This window comes from Denticeps clupeoides, chromosome 13 (genome assembly GCF_900700375.1).
Source record: "Denticeps clupeoides chromosome 13, fDenClu1.1, whole genome shotgun sequence".
NCBI classification, from domain to species: Eukaryota; Metazoa; Chordata; class Actinopteri; order Clupeiformes; family Denticipitidae; genus Denticeps; species Denticeps clupeoides.
Genome location: NC_041719.1, coordinates 11,956,719 through 11,979,758, shown reverse-complemented (window position 1 = coordinate 11,979,758; position 23,040 = coordinate 11,956,719). Strand labels below are relative to the sequence as shown.

The 23,040-nt window shown below is 44.8% G+C and overlaps 3 protein-coding genes across 5 annotated transcripts; 2 read left to right on the top strand and 1 right to left on the bottom strand.

Moving 5' to 3' along the window:
* Positions 1-1,204: 1,204 nt before the first annotated feature.
* cherp (calcium homeostasis endoplasmic reticulum protein) lies at positions 1,205-7,585 on the top strand. 2 transcript variants are annotated; one of them, XM_029001810.1, is made up of 19 exons: positions 1,205-1,364; positions 1,658-1,831; positions 2,364-2,402; positions 3,014-3,177; positions 3,281-3,418; positions 3,503-3,654; positions 3,742-3,853; positions 3,940-4,029; positions 4,111-4,336; positions 4,657-4,838; positions 4,964-5,387; positions 5,469-5,731; positions 5,827-5,960; positions 6,071-6,157; positions 6,275-6,409; positions 6,498-6,608; positions 6,889-6,977; positions 7,059-7,244; positions 7,328-7,585. In XM_029001810.1, exons 1-19 carry the CDS (start codon positions 1,340-1,342, stop codon positions 7,363-7,365), a joined length of 2,769 nt encoding a protein of 922 aa, XP_028857643.1. In that variant the 5' UTR covers positions 1,205-1,339; the 3' UTR covers positions 7,366-7,585. The 2 variants fall into 2 exon arrangements, with proteins under 2 accessions (XP_028857643.1, XP_028857644.1); XM_029001811.1 differs by lacking the exon at positions 2,364-2,402.
* Positions 7,453-10,960, bottom strand: c13h19orf44 (chromosome 13 C19orf44 homolog). 2 transcript variants are annotated; one of them, XM_029001812.1, is made up of 8 exons: positions 10,675-10,960; positions 9,780-10,403; positions 9,238-9,496; positions 9,073-9,155; positions 8,536-8,986; positions 8,127-8,195; positions 7,873-8,036; positions 7,453-7,760 (listed from the first exon to the last, which is right to left on the bottom strand). In XM_029001812.1, exons 1-8 carry the CDS (start codon positions 10,768-10,770, stop codon positions 7,671-7,673), a joined length of 1,836 nt encoding a protein of 611 aa, XP_028857645.1. In that variant the 5' UTR covers positions 10,771-10,960; the 3' UTR covers positions 7,453-7,670. The 2 variants fall into 2 exon arrangements, with proteins under 2 accessions (XP_028857645.1, XP_028857646.1); XM_029001813.1 differs by lacking the exon at positions 8,127-8,195.
* Positions 10,961-14,251: 3,291 nt separating this feature from the next.
* Positions 14,252-19,407, top strand: LOC114801924 (UV excision repair protein RAD23 homolog B-like). Its single transcript, XM_029000432.1, has 10 exons — positions 14,252-14,522; positions 14,972-15,053; positions 15,380-15,459; positions 15,539-15,852; positions 15,926-15,975; positions 16,052-16,179; positions 16,260-16,371; positions 16,465-16,616; positions 17,318-17,464; positions 17,553-19,407. The coding sequence occupies exons 1-10, from the start codon at positions 14,322-14,324 to the stop codon at positions 17,664-17,666; spliced, it is 1,380 nt and encodes a 459-aa protein (XP_028856265.1). The 5' UTR covers positions 14,252-14,321; the 3' UTR covers positions 17,667-19,407.
* The last annotated feature ends 3,633 nt before the right edge of the window (positions 19,408-23,040 follow it).

The following is a 23,040-nucleotide window of genomic DNA, read 5'->3' as shown; positions in this document are numbered from 1 at the left end:
AGAGGTAAAATTGGAATAATTGTGGCGGCATTCTTAAATTGGCTGATTATGAAATGATGAATATCCAAGCCAATTTTGGTCAATAAAGTAAACTGGCACACAAAATATGATGACAAAGTAATTGTGTTTTTGCTGGCTTGGTTTCCAAATAGATTTGCCAAAATGTGGTTTCAATACATTTTGTACAATTTAAAGTTAATATGACATGGTGACCTGGCAGATATTGTGACCTCACATTTCCGAGGTGTCCAGTAACTAAATAGACAACATACTTACACAGAGGCACAAAGACACATGGCATCCATGCGCATATTTACTACGAAAAATACAAGCCATAGGAAATTATCAATTGTGTGGCATTTAAAATTGTGGGGAACATTGTGGGGAAATGCAGAAAGGTGCAAAACAAAGTGTCCATGCCGGTCAGTGCAAAATCTATACAGGTGTGGTAGTGGCCTAGTGGGTAACACACTTGCCTATAAACCAGAAGACAAGAGTTGTCCCTGTCACTACTGATTATAAGTTGCTGTGGATAAGGGCGTCTGATATATCTTATTCAAGTGCAACAGGCTACACAATATATGTATAAGTTAAAAACTGTCCATACAGACATAACGACAGCGTGGTGTATTGACGGTACTAGCCAGCTATAAAATAGGAGTGTGTGAGTGTGTGTGTTCCGTGTGTCGGGCCTGACCCCGGTTAAGGAGTGGATAGTGAGTGAGAGTTAAATTAACATGTGTAAAATGTTTTTTTTTTCCTTTGGTAACCTAACAAAGACAGACAGATAGATGAAGTGAAGGTCATTGTGATAAACAGCACAGCACATAACGACACAACAAAATGTGCCCTCTGCTTTTAACCATCACCCTGAGTGAGCAGTGAGCAGCCATGACAGGCACCCGGGGAGCAATGTGTGGGGACGGTGCTTTGCTCAGTGGCACCTCGGCAGATCAGGATTAGAACCGGCAACCTTCTTATTATGGGGCCGCTTCCTTAACCACTAGGCCACCAGATAGATAGATAGATAGATAGATAGATAGATAGATAGATAGATAGATAGATAGATAGATAGATAGATAGATAGATAGATAGATAGATAGATAGATAGATAGACATGACGCGCCATCACACCTAGATGCCGCTGTAGTTTCATGGCATCCATCGCAACGAGCGGCGACTGCGGAAGTAGTGTGACGCACTTCCGCCTCGAGTGTCGGAGGAAACAGCGCGCTGGTGCTCCAGCACAATACGAATTTAGCAGCGAATCGTTCGTGCCTCGGCGCCGTGGATCTGCGGCCACTGGCTCCGCTCGCCCGCGGCCCGTCCCTGCTTCGTTATGGATATCTCCACGCCCCCCGACGGTTCGTAGCGCGGTCCTGAAAAGGCTAGTCGGCCTACGCCAGCTAGCGTGCGGGCGTCATTCGCTGCTAAAATGTAGCTACGCTTGACTTGCTAAGTCAAATAAACAGGGAGGGCGGGGGGCTTCGTTACGAATTAACACCATTACTAATACCAAGATGCTGGGCAGCTTCTGATTTCTACCAGCATATCTTCGCTCAGGGCCTGATGCTGCAGGCTGTTTGAACGGTCCGGCTTTTTTACGTCATCGGGCGCAAGTCTCCTTTACGTCCTCATTTTCCCCCTTCTCTCCCAGATCAAGAGCTCAGAAATGTCATCGACAAGCTGGCGCAATTCGTGGCGCGCAACGGACCCGAGTTCGAGAAGATGACCATGGAGAAGCAGAAGGAGAATCCCAAATTCTCCTTCCTGTTCGGCGGGGAGTTCTTCGGCTACTACAAGTACAAGCTCGCCATCGAGCAGCAGCAGCGTACGTGAGATTTGCTCGTGTTTAGCGTCGCGATGTCCGTACATGGAGCCAACCCTACTGGGACTGAAGAAACTTTCATGCCTTCTCCTAAGTTGGATAGATTTTGTATCTAGAGAATTTCTGTGACTTTTTTTAATGTAAAGAATATAAACACGGGTGTGCATGTGCCAGTAATGTGTAAAGCACAGCCAAAAAAAAAAAAGAAACGATTACTCATAGACATGTAAGCAAAGATCTGATATCACCTCAAACCTAGGAGTAATGGGGACGGACCGGTGCATGAGAATCTTGTCCGTCCGAGGTGATCTAAGCGATGATTCTATACCGAGCGCACAACTTACTCAGCTCTTCCGATCTTAGTCCTATGAGGACAGCGGATTCCTTGGACCAGACTACGTAACCACTGATCACTGAAGGGAGATGCACTTTAAAAAAAAAAAAAAACTGGATTAAAAAAACATCCTCCCCTGTTCATATGGAGCCAGAGTACACAAGTCAATGTTGTATTAAAGATATGCTTCTTTCCTCATAGATCCTTCCACACACGAGTGTGAGGAGTATAAATTGGAAGGTATTTACCAAATTAATGCATAGATATATTGAAAAGCAGACCGACCCTTTTGTTCTGTTGGTATTTCTTTGTTCAGTCTTTTTCATTGCAAATGTTTGACATCCTTTTTTTTTTGTATGGGGTTTTATGTGCTTATATGTTTGGCTTTGTTTATTCTGGAAATACTGGCTTCTGATCAACAGTTTTTAATGGTGATTGCGAATGTTTGTAGCTGAATTGGAATGTGTTGGACAAAATGCCAACAGCACAAATGTTAAAGTGATTTAAACATGTATTTACTTGACCCCCGCCCCCATCATTCCTGTCACTGGTTAATTTGTCATCTTGGTAAATTGATGACAGGACCCATGATGATTGCTGCAAATATTAAAAAAAAAAAAAAAAAGTGTTGGTTTGCATGAACCCACCTGCATGATCTCACTCCTGATCCCATGTCCTCAGTGCCAGCCTGTGCTTTTTGTTTTTTCTTTTAATGGTTGCAAATTATTGCCATATGTACTAGCTACATGTTCTAGGCAGCATTAAATTATTATTATTTTTGTGCCTAGTGATGTGCCGGTGACTGATTCTGAACGCTAAGTTTTAATGTAATGGGTTGTCTCGTGTTGCAGTGATGTGCAAACCACCCGGAAAAGAAGCTGCTGATGTGCCTCCAGCTCTCACCATGATTCCTCCACCGCCCATTCCTCCTGCCACCCCCTCAGTAGATGAGTTAATTCAGCAGAGCCAGTGGAATTTACAGCAGCAAGAACAACACATAAGCAGCCTCAGACAGGTATTCAGCCTGTAGGGTTTCTACTGACAGAATCTGAAGTTAAAGAGCAATTTGATTGCAAATTGGTTCCTGAAACAGACTGTTGCTTTTTATTTTTTTTAAGGAGCAAGTGAGTGCAGCGATAACTCTGGCAATGGAACAGCAGACTCAGAAGTTGTTAGCAGAGACTCAACTGGACATGGCTGAGCTTGACGGTCTTCTTCAACCAATTATTGATACCTGCACAAAAGATGCAATCTCAGTATGTTTCTTGCAATATAGAACATGCTTATTATAAATGGCACTTTTCCTGGTTAAAATGATTAACCTTTTTTTTTTTGTCTAGGCTGGGAAAAACTGGATGTTCAATAATGCCAAATCCCCTCAGCATTGCGAACTGATGACCTCGCATCTGCGCAATCGCATTACAGCAGAAGGTGCCCACTTTGAACTTCGTTTGCACCTCATCTACCTGACAAATGATGTCCTGCATCACTGGTAAAACTCATTCGTTCTTTTTCTTAATCCACCTGATCTGCACCAGGAAAATGATACCAGTGTTTAATTGCAATATTGATGTTACAGCCAGAGAAAGCAGCAAAGGGACCTGCTCACTGCTCTTCAAAAAGTGGTTGTGCCCATTTACTGCACCAGCTTCCTTGCTGTAGAGGAAGACAAGCAGCAAAAAATAACAAGGGTATTTTCACACTGTTCTGAACTGAAACTCTTCACAAATGCAAGTTCTCTGAGGGATGTTAAATCAATGATGCGCTTGTCTTCCAGTTATTGCAGCTATGGGAAAAGAATGGCTATTTTGATGACATCACAATTCAGCAGCTACAGAATCCAGCTCTGGGCCTCGGTCAATATCAGGTAGCCCGATCAGCTATCAGCCTGACAGGAAGATCTTTGGTTTCGGTTTAAATAGCTGATGGCACACATCTTCTTCTGTAGGCTTCGCTGATCACAGAGTATGCTGCGGTGGTGCAGCCTGTTCAGGTGGCGTTTCAGCAGCAGCTCCAGGCTCTCAAGACGCAGCATGAGGAGTTTGTTTCCAACCTGAAGCAGCAGCATTCGGCCGCGGCTGCAGCGGCGGTGGCAGCGGCAAGTTCTGTTGGGCAGTTGCCTCCAGGTGACGGTGAAGTCAAATCTCAAGGTCCACCAATGAGCAGTCAACCAGGTAAAGATTATGTGCACCCCACTCGCTGCAGTTTTATTCTACACTCCTTTTTTTTTTTAATTAAAGATTCAAAAGCAAACCATGCAGAAACATTTGAGGCTCTCCAAAGCAGGGAGCTTTTGCTGTGATGGCAGCATTTTACACTCCTGGCTTCTCTCGAAAACCTTAAGTTAGACAACAGGGATGGTTTCCAACATTCCTGAAGGTTTTCCACATGTTCCTTCCATTGGATTCTTAAAAATGGTCTTCATAACCACCACATATTAGGAGAATACAAACTCTTGTGTGGTAGTGTAAGTTTTTTTTTCTCTGTTTATAAGGAGAGGCCAAACCTCCCATGACAGGCCCACCTCCTGGAGATTATGATGGTGGCCCAGCCAGACCATCAGACTCATTAGCTCCATCCTCTAACCCCAGTGGTTCTACTGACCTACCACCTCCTAAACCAAACTGGTTTGAACCCCCGCAGCATAACATGCCAGCATGGAACCCACAGCAACCAGTAAGCAACAGCTTATCACTTGTTTACTTTTGTTCTTAATAATAAAGTAATATAAATAATATTACTTGGTGCTATTAAATCTGTCATTTTAAATTTGATGCCGTAATTGTCTTCTGCTCCTTTAGCCACCATTTGATCCTACCCAAGCTCCTCCACCATGTCCACCGTGGAACAGCCATGAGGGGATGTGGAATGAACAGAGGGACCCCAACTGGAGTGGCCCCAGGGAGGGGGGCCCATGGAGTGGCCAATCTGAACCGCCGCCCTCCTGGAGTGGACAGTATGATCAGCCACCATGGAGCAATCAGCCAGACCAGCCTCCATGGGGTCAGAGGGAACCACCCTTTCGCATGCAGCGCCCTCCTCACTTCAGAGGACCCTTTCCTCCCCATCAACAGCCACCGCCGTTTAACCAGCCACCTCCCCCTCACAACTTTGGCCGTTTTCCTCCCCGCTTCATGCAAGATGACTTCCCACCTCGCCACCACTTTGATCGCCCGCCGTACCCTCCACATCGCTTTGATTACCCACAAGGAGATTTTCCAGGGGGTGAGTGTGGATTTTGCCATATCTGTGTAAAAGGGATTCTTGTGAATTCTGCTAAATGGCTGTTCTTTCCCAATCTACCAGATATTGGACCACCACCACCGCCACCACCACCACCACCTCATCATCATCCAAGCCAGCGCATTCCTCCACAAGGAATGGCAGAACATCCTCCTTGGGGAGGCAACCAGCATCCTGAATTTGGCCCACCTCCACATGGATTTAATGGCCATTCTCCACATATGAGACGCCAGGGGCCTTCACACGTCAACCAGGATGATCCCAGTCTGGTCCCAAATGTCCCTTATTTTGACCTTCCAGCTGGACTAATGGCTCCGTTAGTCAAAGTTAGTCACTGACCAGGTTTTGTTTGTTTAAATAACATTATTAATAATTAACAGTTCCGATTTGTAAAACTTTTTTATCTTTTTACATTAAATAGCTGGAAGACCATGACTACAAGCCTCTGGACCCCAAAGATATTCGCCTACCACCTCCAATGCCTCCCAGTGATCGACTGCTTGCTGCTGTAGAGGCTTTTTATAGCCCTCCATCCCACGACAGACCAAGAAACAGGTGACCATCTTAATTAATGATGAATTATTGAATGATTAATCATCTACACTAAGTGTAGGTGTTTTATATGTTATTATACTACAATTTTCTTGCTTTTTTTCCTGTTTCAGTGAGGGCTGGGAACAAAATGGCCTTTACGAGTTTTTCAGGGCGAAAATGAGAGCAAGAAGGAAAAAAGGACAGGATAAGAGAAACAGGTGATGATCGCTCCAGATTCTAGATTACAAAAACAATTGAACAAAGTGAATATTATTAATAAGTTATTACGTTATTAGTATATTAGTAATTGTGTAACTCTGGTTGTTGCCCCACAGCACACGTGGCAGCCGTTCCCATAGTCGCTCTCACAGCCGAGGAAGGTCCTCATCACGGTCCAGTTCGTCCAAGTCCTCACGTTCCTCTTCTCGATCTCGTTCCCGATCTCGCTCTTACTCACGGTCCCGGTCCAGGTATGGATGATTCTGACTGCTGCCCCTTCCATGCCATTTTAAGCAAGCTGCAGTTCCTGGCAGCAGTTCTGTCTTTTTGTGTGAACAGGAGCAGGAGTCGATCCAGGTCGTCCCGCAGCCGCTCTCGGTCCAGGTCTCGCTCTCGATCTCGGACTCCAGAAAAGCGACGCCAGGCCAAGTCACGTAGTCCCACACCACCGTAAGTTCAGTCATTATGTTCAATCAAATGCGGCAATTTAATATACTCTGTTCATTTATATATGGACTTTTTGCTATATGTTAATACTTCACTCTCAGCATAACACCGCTGTTATTTGCAATTAAAATCAATTTGATCAAAACCCATTAGTTTGTTTAGTTTAGTATGTCTAAGTGTGGTAGGAAAAGATTATTACAATTAATATAGTGCCTGAAAAATCTCACCCAAATCTTCACTGAAAAAATTCTATTCAAAATTTGTATGTGCTGTTTTATTTCAGCTCTACATCTGGGCTTGGATCTAGTAATTTACCACCTGACATTCGACTTGGAGAGGAAAACAAGGGTCACCAGATGCTGATGAAGATGGGTAAGAAATGTGTGGCCTGTCGTCTTTTGTGTGGGTCGTTCTGGTTCTCTGTTTCATTTAAGACTTTCGTTGTCTGAAAAGGATGGAGTGGTTCTGGAGGGCTTGGCGCAAAGGAACAGGGTATCCAGGATCCCATCAAAGGAGGAGACATACGGGACAAATGGGACCAGTACAAGGGTGTTGGTGTATCGTTGGATGACCCTTATGAGAACTATAGGAGGAATAAAAGTTACAATTTTGTTGCCCGTATGAAGGCCAGAGAAGAAGGTATGAACAACCTCTAAATCTCACATCATTTAAGTGTTCAAAGAAGAAAATGTAAATACGTTTGTTTCTATTTATCATTGCAGTCAATCGTGAACCACAGGAGCCCTCAAGCACAGAATGAAAACCAAGAGGAATGTGAAAATGCCTCCATTAATTTTTAGTGCTGGTTATTGTGTTATTTCACTCATAAGTACATGTTTCTCCACTGTTTTTGTATAGGATAAGGATTTACTATAAACATTTGTGTTTAGTACATTTACACAGTAATGAAAAAAGGCATTTTAATTGTGATGTCAAGATTCTCTCCAACAAAAAAAAAATAAACGTATTTTTCAAATCCTTAGGTGTTTCTCACTGTCTTTGCGCATTTCAACATGAAAAATATCAGGATGTTGTATTTAGAATACTGCTTCAGGCAGGAGCATTTCAGATGTAGTGATACGCCCTCATTTCCTCCAGAACATCTGCTGTGGCTTCTTCAGTTGTCAGTTTGGGAGACCTGTGTCTGCGTATGATCTAGAAGGGAAGATTTAAAAAGGCTTCCACATTATATATCAGTACAGTCAGGCTGAAGTACACGTGCCAGTGGCTGGGTTGAAGAGTAACACATTTGTTCTTGGGATAATACCTCTTTGGTCTCTTCCAGTGTTGTGTATCTGTACTCAGGCTGTAGTGATCCCAGCAAAGAGCTGTGCAGGAGGTGACTGGACTGTATGAAATGCCTGGACAGAGCCAGCTGCTGCCGTAGCAGGTCATTGAGAGCAACTTCTGCAGGACTGTATGAAATGAGGGCTGAAAAACATGCATAATTGATATATTGTTTTGTGTATACATATCAGCACATACTCAGCCAAGGCTTTTTAAAAGTTAAGTATAGCTGACCTTCCACTGCCTCTCTAGTGATGTGACGTGCTACAGGAGTAGGATCCTCAAAAGTCATTCCCAGAGAAGCTGTATTTAATAATGAGTTTGCAAATTCTTGAGATGTGAAAGTACATATATTCTTCATATAGTAGTATGAATACTAGTAATTATAGCTAAAACTAGATAAAGCTAAATGGAACTCCTGTTATATTAATTCAAACCTCAATGTGTATAATGTCTGCACACAATGATGCAAAATAGGATATAGCTAACACTAATAAAACTAATTGAAATTAGAGGAACTATCCAGTGTTTAAAATGAAAATACACATATTCTTGTTAAAAAATTTGATAGTAAAAGTAAAAATTGGCAGAACATAGATGCCTGAAAACTTAAAAAGTTTTGTAAAATAAACCATCATCATACCTGAGGACCAGGTGAACTGTGGTGGCACAGCCTCAGTCTGCACCGCAGCCTCTGTCAGAGCATGTCTGCGTGATTCACTGACTGGAGTCGAAGTTTCTGACCGAGAGGAAATCGATCCAGTGCGTGAGCTTCTACTCCAGCTGTGCCTAGATTCATATGATTTATTGTGGCCCACTGCAGGTGTATCTGACAGAGACTGGTCACAGTCAGTGTTCTCAAAAGCACTGCGGTGATCCTCACGTTGTCCATGGATGTCATACGAGACCTTGCCTCTTTCTGAATCTTGCTCTGAGATCTCACTCACACTAGGTCCTAGCTCTGACCTGATTTCACTATCAAAGTCACTCTCATATTCCTCTACACCACCCCCTGGTTCAGGATTGTCTTCATGAGAAATCTCATCTGTTGGGCACAGCATGGGGTCCTTGACTGAGGTCATATTAAGCCCTACCTACAAAAAAAATGTTCATGATGTGTTTACTAAGCACATATATGATATATTATACAATTGAGGAACAAAAATACCATGTAACCTACTTCAATTTCTTTTGAGGTCACAGATTGTCCAGTGATTTCAGCTGGAACCAAGTCATCCAGACTCATAATATTTAGGTTGAATTCTGCAGAACATAAATGAAGTTCAACCAATTAGAAAGGCATTCTATTGCATGAAATACTCAAGTACATTTAAATGTATCTCACCCTCAGATGCCGAGCTTCTCTCACTCATCGTGTCATCGGCATCCTGAAACAGCTCCTCAAGTGACTTAATTTCACTGTGAACTGAAGCTGTTGATGTGGAATGGTGAAACAACCTGGCCCTGCTTGAAGTCTGGTAGCCTAGGGGGAATGGCGATGGCGAGTCGTCCTCAGAGTGTGCTGGGCTCTGCAGCCCTTGAGTGGTGGGTTGTGATACACCTCGGCCCGGCAGTTCAGTCACTCGGCTGTCTTCCTGTTCTGACTGGCAACAAGTAAAACAAAATTAGGTGCAGTCCAAGCCGGAGAGCTATATACAAATATATAATAAGAAAAGCATGAAAGGGAGAAAGATAGCGAATATAATGATATAAATCAAATATAAAATGTAAGAAATGAGGTAGGTAAACAATCATTCTGCATGAATGCTTCTTGCACATGGAATAGAATTGAATTGGACGTGGTGATTAAATGTCATTCAGTGCCCTAATGGCAACAGGGTAGAAACTGCTGTTTAGTCTGTCAAATCATGGTAAATGGGTACATACCTTCATTCTAAGATCAGGGCTCCCCTGGTGTGAGTTGAGCGATTCGCCCAAAAGCTGCTTCATATCTTCTTCATCACTGTCCAAGCTGACATCAGCCTTGAAAGGGGACACGGTCTTAGGATTCAACAACGTTGATTCAGAGTTTTTCCACCGTTCAACATCAAATCCGGAACTTTTCTTGCGAAAACGACTTCCTTCCATGCTAGGTTCTCTACAAGCTTCAGGGGGGAGCGGTGTCTCATTCGTGCTTGGTAGATCTGTATACACCGCTTGACTGCTCTCTTTGCGACTTTTGACCCGATGCTCAATGAGCGCAAGTCTGCTTAATGCTGCACTCCGTGGGTTCTGCTGTGAACTCCATGTGGGCTCATCCACCTCTGTGGGTTTTTCACTCATTCCTGTCGACAGCAGGCCAGAAACCTTTGGGGTTTTTTTTAAGAATCTGCTTCCACCACCCACAGCAAATCCTCCTGATGCCTCCTCCATCTCTGCTTTCACTGTGGGGTCAGTTCTGTCTTCATGAGGTTCACTTCCATCTTCTGAAAAGAAGCCAGACAGGTCCTGAAGTGGCCGGTGTCCAGATTTAGGCCTGGCTTTCACTTTATTTTGAAGCTCCACCCCTCCCTACGAAAAGAACCACAATGCCACTGTCATAATTGTTCACAATTAATGCTTACTTATTACAAATAAAGCTTACATATTACCCGTTTTGACTGTTAAATTATTTAATAGCTGTAAAGCACTATTGGTTGTATTTTTCACATTTTAACCACTTCAATTTTACTGTGGAATATAAATCGCGTGTTACATTTCAGTGGAGAAACAAATGAATGGAACGAAATCGAAGTCAGAGCTACGTACTGCCTCACGCCGCATGAACAGTAGCGACACTTACAAGACCAGCTTGTGGAGCGCTTGACATCCTCTTCCCTGCGAGCTGAGCCGCCGCTTTCTCCAGAGCCGCACTCTTAACGCCGCCGCGCCGCCACATTTTACTAACACTGCTGTGTGCGGTGACGCTCGCAAGAAAGAGTCGAATGCAGGTTAATTAACGACGCACCGTAGTCATCGAAATGCCTGAAAACGAACTGGATGCATCTTGCATTGAGAATTATCAAAACGGATCAGGACTTTAAAAAAAAAAAAGGCTGGACACAACAACGGCGTCCCTCGTCTCCATAGTTTGCTGTCGCGTTGATTACGTCATTATTACGCGCCGCAGAGGGGCAAGTTTTTAATTACGCGCCACAGGGCGCTAACGAGTTTTATTGCGTATTATAAAACATATTCTTCATATTATATTTATATTGCTTCTGATGGCTCCAAAAGACAGATAGTGTAATTAGGTGTCATGGTTTTTAGTACCTTCTAGTGTTATATAGATGTTGTTTAAAGACAGATTTTAAAGGAGAAATGCAGTTTATTATACTATTATACTATTCGGCACGCTGATAGTACAAATTGAAATGCATAAGTTTGCATAACGGGGAATGCATAAGTATGCATAACGGGGAAATACTGTGAAATATCAAAAGACCACAAACAAACCTAAGAGTCTGATAAAAATCACTATATGTGGGCTAACACTGAAAGTACAGATTTCTTACATCATGATCATTACAAGCTGTTCTGAGGGACAGGAAAATTACAGCAGCATGTGAGGACTGCGGCGCCCCAGACTCTTGATCAAGTGCTGACCGAGGCTGAGAGAGTAAATTTTCTGTCAGGGAACGGCATGTGTTCAGACGCAGAGAACACAGAGGGAGACGAGAGGCCGTTTTTCCGGGCAGAGGAAGTGCCTGGGGGACAAGTAAATATGATATGTTGGCGATGCAGAAAAAGGGGACATAAAGCACAGCACTGCCGGGAGGCGAACTCAGCGGAGTAGTGCAGTGAGTGGGCCGCAGCCTGAAAACCTCTGGGAAGGAGCAGTCTTCTCCGTGCAAAGTTCCAATCCATGTGTGCAGTGCCAGGTAGTGGGAGGGAACTGCGAGGCCTTCATGCGTGCACCATCATGCTTGTCTGTCCTGGGTTTGAGCAGGGCCACGCTTGAGAACTGTGACTGGGGAGCTGAAAGTGAAGTGATTGTCATTGTGAAACACTGCAGCACAGCCCATGGTGACACAACGAAATGTGCCCTCTGCTTGTAACCATCACCCTTGGTGTTTAAAGTGAAGTAATTGTCACATGTGATACACAGCAGCACAGCACACGGTGCACACAGTGAAATTTGTCCTCTGCATTTAACCCATCACCCTGAGTGAGCAGTGAGCAGCCATGACCAGCGCCTGGGGAGCAGTGTGTGGGGACGGTGCTTTGCTCAGTGGCACCTCAGTGGCACCTTGGTGGATCGGGAGTCGAACCGGCAACCTTCTGGTTATGGGGCCGCTTCCTTCCACCACTGCCCTACCACAGCTGGTGCCAATGCTGGGGAGGCTGAAGTTCTCCCATGTGCACGAGTTCTAACACTCAGGATGGATCTCCTTGCTTCACTGGGGGTGGTGATGAACTTAAATAATTGAATGCTTTGCCTGGGGTTAAAATAGGTTAATCTCATGACGTCATTTCATCATATTGCCATATTATTACGTAATTATGCCACGTTCAGGAGGCTGTTGGAGCGAGTGTTGGCTGACGTGCTGCGAAGTTGCTGCATCGTTTGTTTAGATGATCTCCTGGTGCTTCATTGTGGATGCTGATGCTAGTGATAAAGGGATTGGCGCAGTACTCTACTAGTTCTTATTACAGCAGGCATTTGAGAAAGGAGGAGCAGAACTACTGTGTGACATGCAGAGAATGTTTAGCCATGGTGGCAGAGCAACATCACTTCCGCCCTTTACAGAACTGATTTGACTCTGTGCACGCACCATGCTGTGTTAACATGACTAATGAGCTTCAAAGAACCAGAGGACTAGGTTGGAATATGCATTCCAACGAGATGTCCCCACTGTGAGCATCTGGAGAGGCGACAGGAGGAACGGTGTGTGGCAGTGACCATGCCTGGCAACGGAGCACAACTGGAGGAAGCCCATCGCCTGACCCAGGAACACCAACACGCAGAGAAACTCACAGCAGAAACAGGCCTATAGCAGCCAGTGTCAGGGAATGCCAATTGACAACCTCGCACTGTGTACACCACCTCCGACAGCAGCGGTGACACCCTCAGCCCAGGACCTCGACCAGGAACGTGGCAGGCAGGACGCCTGTCAGATTAAGGCTGGACTGAATGAATGCTGGGTGAACTTGCCGTGTGGGACACAAAGACAGGACCGTTGACTGGGTAAAAAAACCCGGTTCTGGGTAAAAAAACAAAAAAAAAAAACAGTGTCACTGGCCAAATCACAAACCAGCCATGGTGTAATGCAAGTTTCTCATGAAAGTTCCAGGTTCGAGTCCAGGTGTAGCTGGTGGTCGATCTGAGACATGGTTCCATCTTACTTCTGTAGCGGTTACATCCAGTGCATGTTTAGGTGAAAAAAGTGTGATTTAATCTGATTTAAACCCTATAATAATATGAAATAAGGAGATTAAGCAAACTATGAAGCATATATGCAGTCACATCATAAACATGGTCAGTAAATAATTGTCATCACCAATTGTCCCTAATTAATTGTCATCACTCTGTTTTTGTTTTAACCAAGGGGCAGTGGTGGCGGTAGCGGTTACGGAAGCAGAAGGAAGCGACCCCCCCCCCCATAATCAGAAGGTTGCCAGTTTGACTCCCGTTCCGCCAAGGTGCCACTGAGCAAAGCACCGTCCCCACACACTGCTCCCCGGGCGCCTTTCATGGCTGCCCACTGCTCACCAACGGTGGTGGTAGGGTGGTAGCAGCCTAGTGGGTAACACACTCGCCTGTGAACCAGAAGTCCCAGGTTAAAATCCCACTGACTACCATTGTGTCCCTGAGAAAGACACTTAACCCTAAATTGCTCCAGGGGGACTGTCCCTGTGACCTGGTGTCTGGGAATGGTCCTTTGCTGGTGTGGCTGAAAGCATCTGGGAAGCATACCAGCTCATTGGAATAGTGTTTTAATGCGTGTGTATTCAAGAATAAAGCATTCATTTTAAAATCTGTGATAGGTACTGCGGAGAAGCCCCCTATTCTGCGTTTCCTGATGAGAGTGTATGACAATTTGTTTCAGTTTGTGGATTAGTACAGATTTCTTTCGAATTTTCTTTAAAACTAAATTATGCCATAGTATGTTTTTCATTTGTTCTATATTTACACAATGTTTGCTTTTGTTGGTGTCTTCTTCATTTCCATCTTCATTTCAACAACAACTACGCCCTACAAAAATCTGGAAATTTAACTTTGAAAGGATGCACGGTTTTTAATTCTGATTCATGCTGCGTGAACCTCGCGATGTCACTTCGTCTGTGGGAAAATGTCACGATCAAGATGTCAAGATGGGAAAAAAAAACAACAAAAACCGAATTTTTGCAGATGCCGTCCGATAAATAAATTGCTGCTGTGGCGGAAGCTCCGCTCAAGGCGCCCGAATGTCGCGGTTTAAACCCTGTCTTGTCCCGGGCAGCAAGTAGATGGCGTCTGACCGGGACGTTCCTTCCAGCCAGAGAGCTGAGTCACATCGCGCTGCTGTCGCGTCGCGTCGCGTCGTCCGCGCGGGTCTTTGTCGCCGCTTCGCTCCCCGGCCGCGTGGATTTCGCGCGAAAATGCTGACGGTCACGCTGAAGACGCTACAGCAGCAGACGTTCAAGATCCCGATCGACCCGGAGCTGACGGTAAGCGGCCTGGTCGCGGGGGCCGGGAGAAGCCGGGGCCTCGCGGCGTGGGGTCCGCTGGAACCTGGAGCGGAGGGCGGGGCGTGGCGGCTGGCGTGGCGTGGCGTGGCGTGGCGTGGGGAGAGAGAGAGAGAGAGAGAGACGGTCTTAAAACGCGACACTTGCGGCCGTCACGTGGCCTCGCCTCGCAGGCGTGCTTGGAAATGACAAAGCAAAATAGTGGCCGAGACCCCTCCAGGCAGATAACGGGGTACGTGGGGTCCTTCCAGCAACCGAGACAGCTGCGATGGAAATGATGTGCAGCAACACATGCCTTACACCACGCCACGCCACGTCATACGATTGCATTTAAAATAGGAAATCGCTGGGCAGGATAAGTTACAGGGACTTCTTTTTCTCTCCTGATTTGATGGATGTGGCCCACGGTTCACGTTTCCTTTCAATTGAAGGTAAAAGCCTTGAAAGAGAAGATCGAGGAAGAAAAGGGTAAAGATTCATATCCAGCTGCGGGCCAGAAGCTGATCTATGCAGGTGAGAATTTTTTTTTTTTAAAGGCGTGTGTGTGTGTGTTAATTATCTCTCTAAAATAAAATAAAGTGAAGCGATTGTCACTTGCGATACACAGCAGCACAGCACATGGTGCACACAGTGAAATTTGTCCTCTGCATTTAACCCATCACCCTGAGTGAGCAGTGGGGAGCCATGACAGGCGCCCGGGGAGCAGTGTGTGGGGACGGTGCTTTGCTCATCGGGATTCGAACCGGCAACCTTCTGATTACGGGGCCGCTTCCTTAACCGCAAGGCCACCACTGCCCCGGTTTGTGTGTTTGATCGATTTATTGTCGATTTGTGTTTAGGTAAAATCCTGAATGACGATATACCGCTGAAAGATTACAAAATAGATGAGAAGAATTTTGTGGTGGTTATGGTGACGAAGGTGAGATTTGCGCAAATGACATTTATTAGCCGCTTGGACAGTCCTGTGGCTACTTTATTGGTTTATTGGTTCTGTACAGACAAAAGCGGGCGCGCCGCCGCAGCCTTCTGCTCTGGTGCTGCCGGCCCCTGCCCCGATCGAAGCGCTGGTTTCCAACATGGCCCACGCCGCCGATGACCCTGGAGCCGCGGACGCCCCGGCCCTTGCACCCTCACCGAGCCCTGCCCGCGAACCAGTACCGCAGCAGCTCCCTCCGCCGGTCGCGCCTCTCCCCGCTCCAGAAGGTGCCGGCACGGCCGCATCGGCGCCTCCGCAGGACCTCTCCCGAGACCGGGCCCAGGAGCAGCCTGAGGAACAGCAGGCTGACGCCTCACCCGCTGTCTCTTCTTCACAGTAGGTCACGACAAGTGCCACGTTCGAGCGTTTATCATTTCATACGTAATGTGTTGTGTCTGAATTTGCGCAGTAGCCTTGTAGATGAACTGGGACTCCTAGAAGAAGCTGCCTCTATTTTAGGTACGAATATCCCATGCGCTTTTCTGGCAGCGGTTCTAGAGAATCTTGGTGAATTTGCTTTCGTTTCATCGCTTAGTTACAGGCCAGGCTTACGAGAATCTCGTGACAGAGATTATGTCCATGGGCTACGAAAGAGAGCAGGTCATCGCAGCTCTACGAGCAAGTTATAACAACCCTGACAGAGCGGTGGAGTACCTCCTCATGGTGAGCTAAGACCTGAGGCTCAGTCAGAAATGTCAAGTGAAAAATTAAACTCCACTGTAAACCTTTGGGTGTTCCACAAGGGAATTCCACCTGAAACCGAGCAAGCTCCTCCGGAAGTGAGGCAGCCGGCACCTGTCTCCAACCCTACTGCTCCAGCAATGGAAGGACCTCAGGCTCCTCCACCCTCAAGTGGTGAAGATCGTGCTTTTGATCATTCTGTTCTCTGAAATCAGACAGCCACCATGTAGTTATGGGATCTCAGTGAAGTCCATGTCTTTCTTTAAGGCGGGGCATCTCCACCCTCACCGGCTAACCCCCTGGAGTTTTTAAGACATCAGCCACAGTTCCAGCAGATGCGACAGATCATCCAGCAAAACCCAGCTCTCCTGCCCGCCTTGCTCCAGCAGCTGGGACGGGACAACCCTCAGCTGCTACAGGCAAGTGGACGGCAGCTAGTTTGACATTACGGCTTAAGCGGTGGAATCAGACGGCGTTTATTCTTGCTTCAAGAAGGAGTTCCATTTATTCATTTATTGGGTGGTAGTGGCCTAGTGGGTAACACACTCGCCTATGAACCAGAAGACCCAGGTTCAAATCCCACTTACTACCATTGTGTCCCTGAGTGTCTCCAGGGGGGACTGTCCCTGTAACTACTGATTTTAAGTCGCTCTGGATAAGGGCGTCTGGTAAATGCTGTAAATGTAAATGTATTCAATGCTTCATTTGAAGGCATGCTATGGTGCCACTGGCCATAGTTTTTGTAGGGAAACACTGCGTTTATTTGTGAAAGTGTGTTTCTAGGCCAGCTGTTCTATGTTCATTATTGGTTGAATTTGACACCAACACACCCTATTTGACAGGAGCTGATTAGATGATCAGAACGGAGGGCGGGGAGAACCCTTGTAGAACCCTTCCTATGTCATAGTGGTATAAATATAAATGATTGTATTTCTTTTCCCAATTTCAGCTAGTAAAAGTATTTAATTTATATGTCTTGCTTCAAATGGGATCAGTATTTTTGGAGAATATTTTAGAACGTTTTGCATTTTCCACAGACTAAGAATTGCGCTCCCATCATTTTCTCCACAGCTGTACGTGTGAAACTCACCAAACTGTTCCGATGTATGTGTTCTTGTAGCAAATTACCCAGCACCAAGAACGCTTTGTGCAAATGCTGAACGAGCCTCCTGTTGGGGAACATGGTGGTGAGGGAGCCGAGGGCCATGGGGGCCCACAGACAAACTACATTCAGGTCACCCCACAGGAAAAAGAGGCGATTGAAAGGGTATTGCTGTTTTATTGGCCACTTGTGTGGGATTTGCTTCTCCTTCAATGTTAACCACATTAATCATTTTTTTTTTTTTCTTTTGCAGTTAAAAGCTCTGGGTTTTCCTGAGGGACTCGTCATTCAAGCGTATTTTGCCTGTGAGAAAAATGAAAACCTTGCCGCCAACTTTCTTCTCCAGCAAAACTTTGATGATGAGTGATTGTGTGTTTAAGGTTGTTTTGGAATGAGAAGGTGGGCAACAGATTGCAGTATTATTGTGTGTGTGTGTGTGTGTGTGTGTGTGTGTATGCGCATGCGTGTGTGTGTAAGTATGTTTTAGAAAGGACTGAGAGTTTATTGGATTAGAATGGTCTTCCAGAATATGCTTTTCAGTGGAAAAAGCCATGGTGTGAAGAATTCTATGTATATGCCACCTTTTCCTCTAATATTATCACCTTAACAGTGGGCTTTCATCCACTAGTGCTGCTACCGCCAATTGCTTGTGCTCTTTGCGTTGAGGTGGTATGCAAATGGTTATATTTACTTTAAGATTGCCAAAGTACCCACATACAAACTTGTCGTTTTAATGTTGATTGTGTACCACAGATCGCACTGGATTACTAAGAAACCCTCTTGCAGATTAAAAAAAAGAAAAAGAATTTAACTAAATGAATGATTATGGTGAGAAAAATATGTCCCCAGAAAAATATTTAATATGCCTATTGCTTTCATCCTTTATTTTCAACCTATAAGTGCACTATAGTTTTGAGTGTATATGTTCTAAAAGAAAGAGAAATAAGAAAAAAGATATAGTGTTATAAGTTGTAGATTTTCTTATTTTCTTATAGTTGCATTTGCAAACAGCACATAATTCTAGTTTTCAGAAGGGATTAATAAACCCTTTCAAACTTAAGTATTTTTATTGTTGCAGTTATTACCCTAGGCACATGCAAAATGTTTACATGAAAAGATGCAGACAGAGCCATGAAATAGTACTTACAGACAAATCATTGTTTAAGTTCGTATAGTAATGAACCATAATTGAACTGTGGCTTGTTTTCACCCACTTACAGACTGGCACACCGATTGAGGGAACCGATGTTCAATGTGTTTGCTAGCCAGCAAGTCTCCTTTTTATTTTTCATATTTAATGCAACAGAGTGAATAAGTAATGCAAGGCGTTACTTTGTGTAAAAGTGCTGTTGTAATAATATTTTAGTCTTTATAAATTTAGGAATTATGAATCTCAACACTGGCTCCCCTTTGTCCCTGTCCTGTGTACCTTCAAATGCGTACTGACCTCAAGTAGTAGTTCATTTGAAATATTCTGAACAGAATTAATACTCAACTCTCACACTATATGCTACATGAGTGTTTAGATTTTTGGCTCAGATTTTCATGGCTTATGCCTTCAGATTGTTCTCTGTCTTTCTAGCCTTGTAAAAAACAAACAAAAAAAAAAGAACAGTCCACTTCCACTATGCCTTACTTGGTTGTTTAGTTGTCAACACAACTTTTCTGCACAATGAATAGCTGCTTAGTGCAAATATTTATGCATTGAGGTGAAGACTTTCTGCCACTGGTTCAGTCTCTGTGTCTGTGTCCCCCACTGCTCCAATGCCCACTTTGACAAAATCACTGAAGATGTGCTGGAGCAGGGCGACGCGCGACAGTGCAGGACAGGGTGTGCAGACTGCAGGGCTCTGCACGGGGCTAAAGGGTTAAAGGTCGCACTACAGGAAGGAGGTGTCACCCTCTTCGCATCATGTGAAAATGTATTGTGGTGATTGTTTTAATTTTACATATTGCATATGTTTTTGAGTGTGAGATGATTATGTTTGTTTTAAGTTATGATTTTAGCCTTAAACACACAACTTGTAGAGGGCTGTTTGATTTCATCTTGGAATTATTGTTTCAGCATTCTGTAAAATAAATAGCTTTTACAAAGCTTTCAAAATAAATCCATGTGAGTCAGATGCCTTTATTCATCATTTGTTTTAGTGGTAAATTTGTGTATTTGGTGAATTCTTCGCTTTGATCGGGTGGCTGCAAGTTGAATGAACGTAACATTTTTTTCTGAAATAGTCTGTAGTCAATTCAAACGGTGCACTTATGCCCTATAAAGTTTATGCGATGATCTTGTCATTTGTGTAGAAATAGGTTGTAAGGGGTTCACAAACTTACACTTAATAACTGTATTAAAAATATGTAGGTGTGATTCCTTATTCTTAAAGTTGGCTATGGTTTTGGTACAACACTGGTGCAATACAATATACATGTGCCCAAATGTTCCTACACAGATAAGTAATTGTCAATGTCACACCTGAGGGGGGAAGAGAGGAAACTAAAGAAAATGTGATGTGTTTATTGCAGGGAGATAAAAAAGGGGCAAAATAATCCACCATGCCATATGCTGAAAGAGGGGGTTCTTCTCAGTCTGCGAGGTCATCTAGGCACTCTGCCAGGTACTGCCACCTAGTACTCCGCCTTGGATGGGCTGAGAAGTCACCGGAGGTCCTCGCTGCTACGAACAATCCTGTTTGGCTCATTAACAGGCACTTGACACAGACGATAAACAGCAGCTAATACCAGTGTGGGGACACGCATTACAAGGGAAAACCTCAGGGTTCGAGTTGGAGCATAGCTCTGTAGACTCCAGATCACACAGGGCATTTATAGGGGAGTGGATGAGATGAAACAAGCTCTTTTTAATGCTCGTCACAGCTGGGAGGATCCCTATTTGTGCAGGAAGGAAATGTGACAAAAAACCCTCACCACTGAGGTGCGAGGGTAGTAACGTAAGTGCACTCAACAGGATTGGGACTTTCCCAGGAACCCGCAGGTATGGTTGACACAACACAGTACACAGACATGACCATAATGCTCAGGGGAGGGGTACCCTACAAATACTACAAATACTACAATACTAGCCTACGGGTGAAACATCAAACACAGAATGGACACTTATAATAGGGGCAGTTTTAGTTTTAATGTGGCCGGGTTACTCTGAGACAGAACGAAGAATGGGCTGATAAACTGAGGAGTGAGTTTCGTGCAGAGGAGTCTGAGGTGCAGGACTCTCATGGCAGTTGACAGGCTCCTTACTTTGCTCATGGTCAGCTTGGGATATGAAATGGCAAATTGTGATCCACAAGGAAGTGTGTGCCCCCTCCCAGACTCACTCCGCCTGTCTGAATCACTCGTCTACGCAAGCCACAGAGTATCCCTATTCCCTTCTTCATCTCCCATCACACAGGGGGTGAGACAACTTGCATGTGCTCCAAGCATGGGGAATTTACTTCTGCCACCTACCGCCCAGGTTTTGAGCCCCCCCAGCGAGCAATTCGAGGTTGGGGATGAGCCTTGGGCACGTGTCTCATGGTTATCCAGGGAGATGGCCAATGTGATGACATCATCCAGGCTTCGTCCAGTGTTGCAGCAGGCCATCTCCATCTGGATTTCTGGCTAGGGGCGACATGATATGCAGACACAGACCATATCCCTAATACTCAGTAAAATTAAAAGTAAATGCTCATTGTAAGTACTGTGCATCCAGAAAGTATTTACAAAATTAAGTTTTTCCCTCAGAATTCTTCACAGAACACCCCTTAATGACAACATGAAAAAAGTATACTAAAGGTTTTGGTAAATTAATGACAAAAAATCACATGTAAATCGCAAGTTTTCACAGCCTTTGCTCAATACTTTGTTGATGAACATTGGTCAGAAATTACAGCCTCTTTGAATATGATGTCACAAGCTTGGCACACCTATCCTCGGCAGTGGGCAGTGGTGGCCTAGCGGTTAAGGAAGTGGCCCCGTAATCAGAAGGTTGCTGGTTCGAATCCACCAAGGTGCCACTGAGGTGCCACTGAGCAAATCATCGTCCCCACACACTGCCTGTCGTGGCTGCCCACTGCTCACTCAGGGTGATGGGTTAAATGCAGAGGACAATTTTCACTGTGTGTGCTGTGCTGCTGTGTATCACTTCAGTTTCACCTAATCCACTGTCAGGTTGGTTGGGAAGTGTCGGTGGACAGCCATTTTAAGATCTTTCCGCTTCTTTGACATCTTGTCTGTGTGCTTAGTGTCGTTGTCCTGCTGAAAGACAAACCGCCATGAGTTTAAGAGCTCTCTGGAGCAGGTTTTCATCCCAGATGTCTCTGTACATTGCTGTACATCTTTCCCTCTTCCCTGACTAGTCTCCCAGTTCATGCAGCTGAAAACCCCCCACAGCATGATGCTGCCATCACCATGCTTCACTGTAGGGATGGTATTGGCCTGGTGATAAACCGGCCTGGTTTCCTCCAAACATGACACCTGCAATTCACAAAAAGGTGTTGAATTTTTGTCTCAACGAGCCAGAGAATGTTGTTTCTCATGGTGTGAGGGTCATGGTCTGAGAATGATCAGGGGAAACAGGATACACCTGAATTCAATTTTGAGCTTCATGTCAAAGGCTGTGAGTACTTACGTATATGTGATTTGTTAAAATTTTTATATGTTTAATAAATTGTCGAAAACTTGTTTTGCGATGTCATTTTGAATTTTGAGGAAAACGGACAAATGTATTCAATTTTGGAAAAAGACATGCACAAAAAGACAATGTAGTGGTGTATTGCTGTAATACTGTAGTGGTGTAGCGCTGTAATACTGTAGTGGTGTAGCGCTGTAATACTGTAGTGGTGTATCGCTGTAATACTGTAGTGGTGTAGTACTGTAGTACTGTAGTGGTATATCGCTGTTATATTGTAGCGGTGTAGTACTGTAGGGGTGTATCGCTGTACTACTGTAGTGGTATAGCGCTGTAATACTGTAGTGATGTAGCGCTGTAGTACTGTAGTGGTGTAGCGCTGTAATACTGTAGTGGTATAGCGCTGTACTACTGTAGTGGTGTAGCGCTGTAGTACTGTAGTGGTGTAGCGCTGTAGTACTGTAGTGGTGTAGCGCTGTAATACTGTAGTGGTATAGCACTGTAATACTGTAGTGGTGTAGCGCTGTAATACTGTAGTGGTGTAGCGCTGTAGTACTGTAGTGGTGTAGCGCTGTAATACTGTAGTGGTATAGCGCTGTAATACTGTAGTGGTGTAGTACTGTAGTGGTATAACGCTGTAATACTGTAGTGGTGTAGTACTGTAGGGGTGTATCGCTGTACTACTGTAGTGGTATAGCGCTGTAATACTGTAGTGGTGTAGCGCTGTAATACTGTAGTGGTATAGCGCTGTACTACTGTAGTGGTGTACGCTGTAGTACTGTAGTGGTGTAGCGCTGTAATACTGTAGTGGTATAGCGCTGTAATACTGTAGTGGTGTAGCGCTGTAATACTGTAGTGGTGTAGCGCTGTAGTACTGTAGTGGTATAGCGCTGTACTACTGTAGTGGTATAGCGCTGTAATACTGTAGTGGTATAGCGCTGTAATACTGTAGTGGTGTAGCGCTGTAATACTGTAGTGGTATAGCGCTGTAATACTGTAGTGGTGTAGCGCTGTAGTACTGTAGTGGTGTAGCGCTGTAATACTGTAGTGGTGTAGCGCTGTAATACTGTAGTGGTATAGCGCTGTACTACTGTAGTGGTGTAGCGCTGTAGTACTGTAG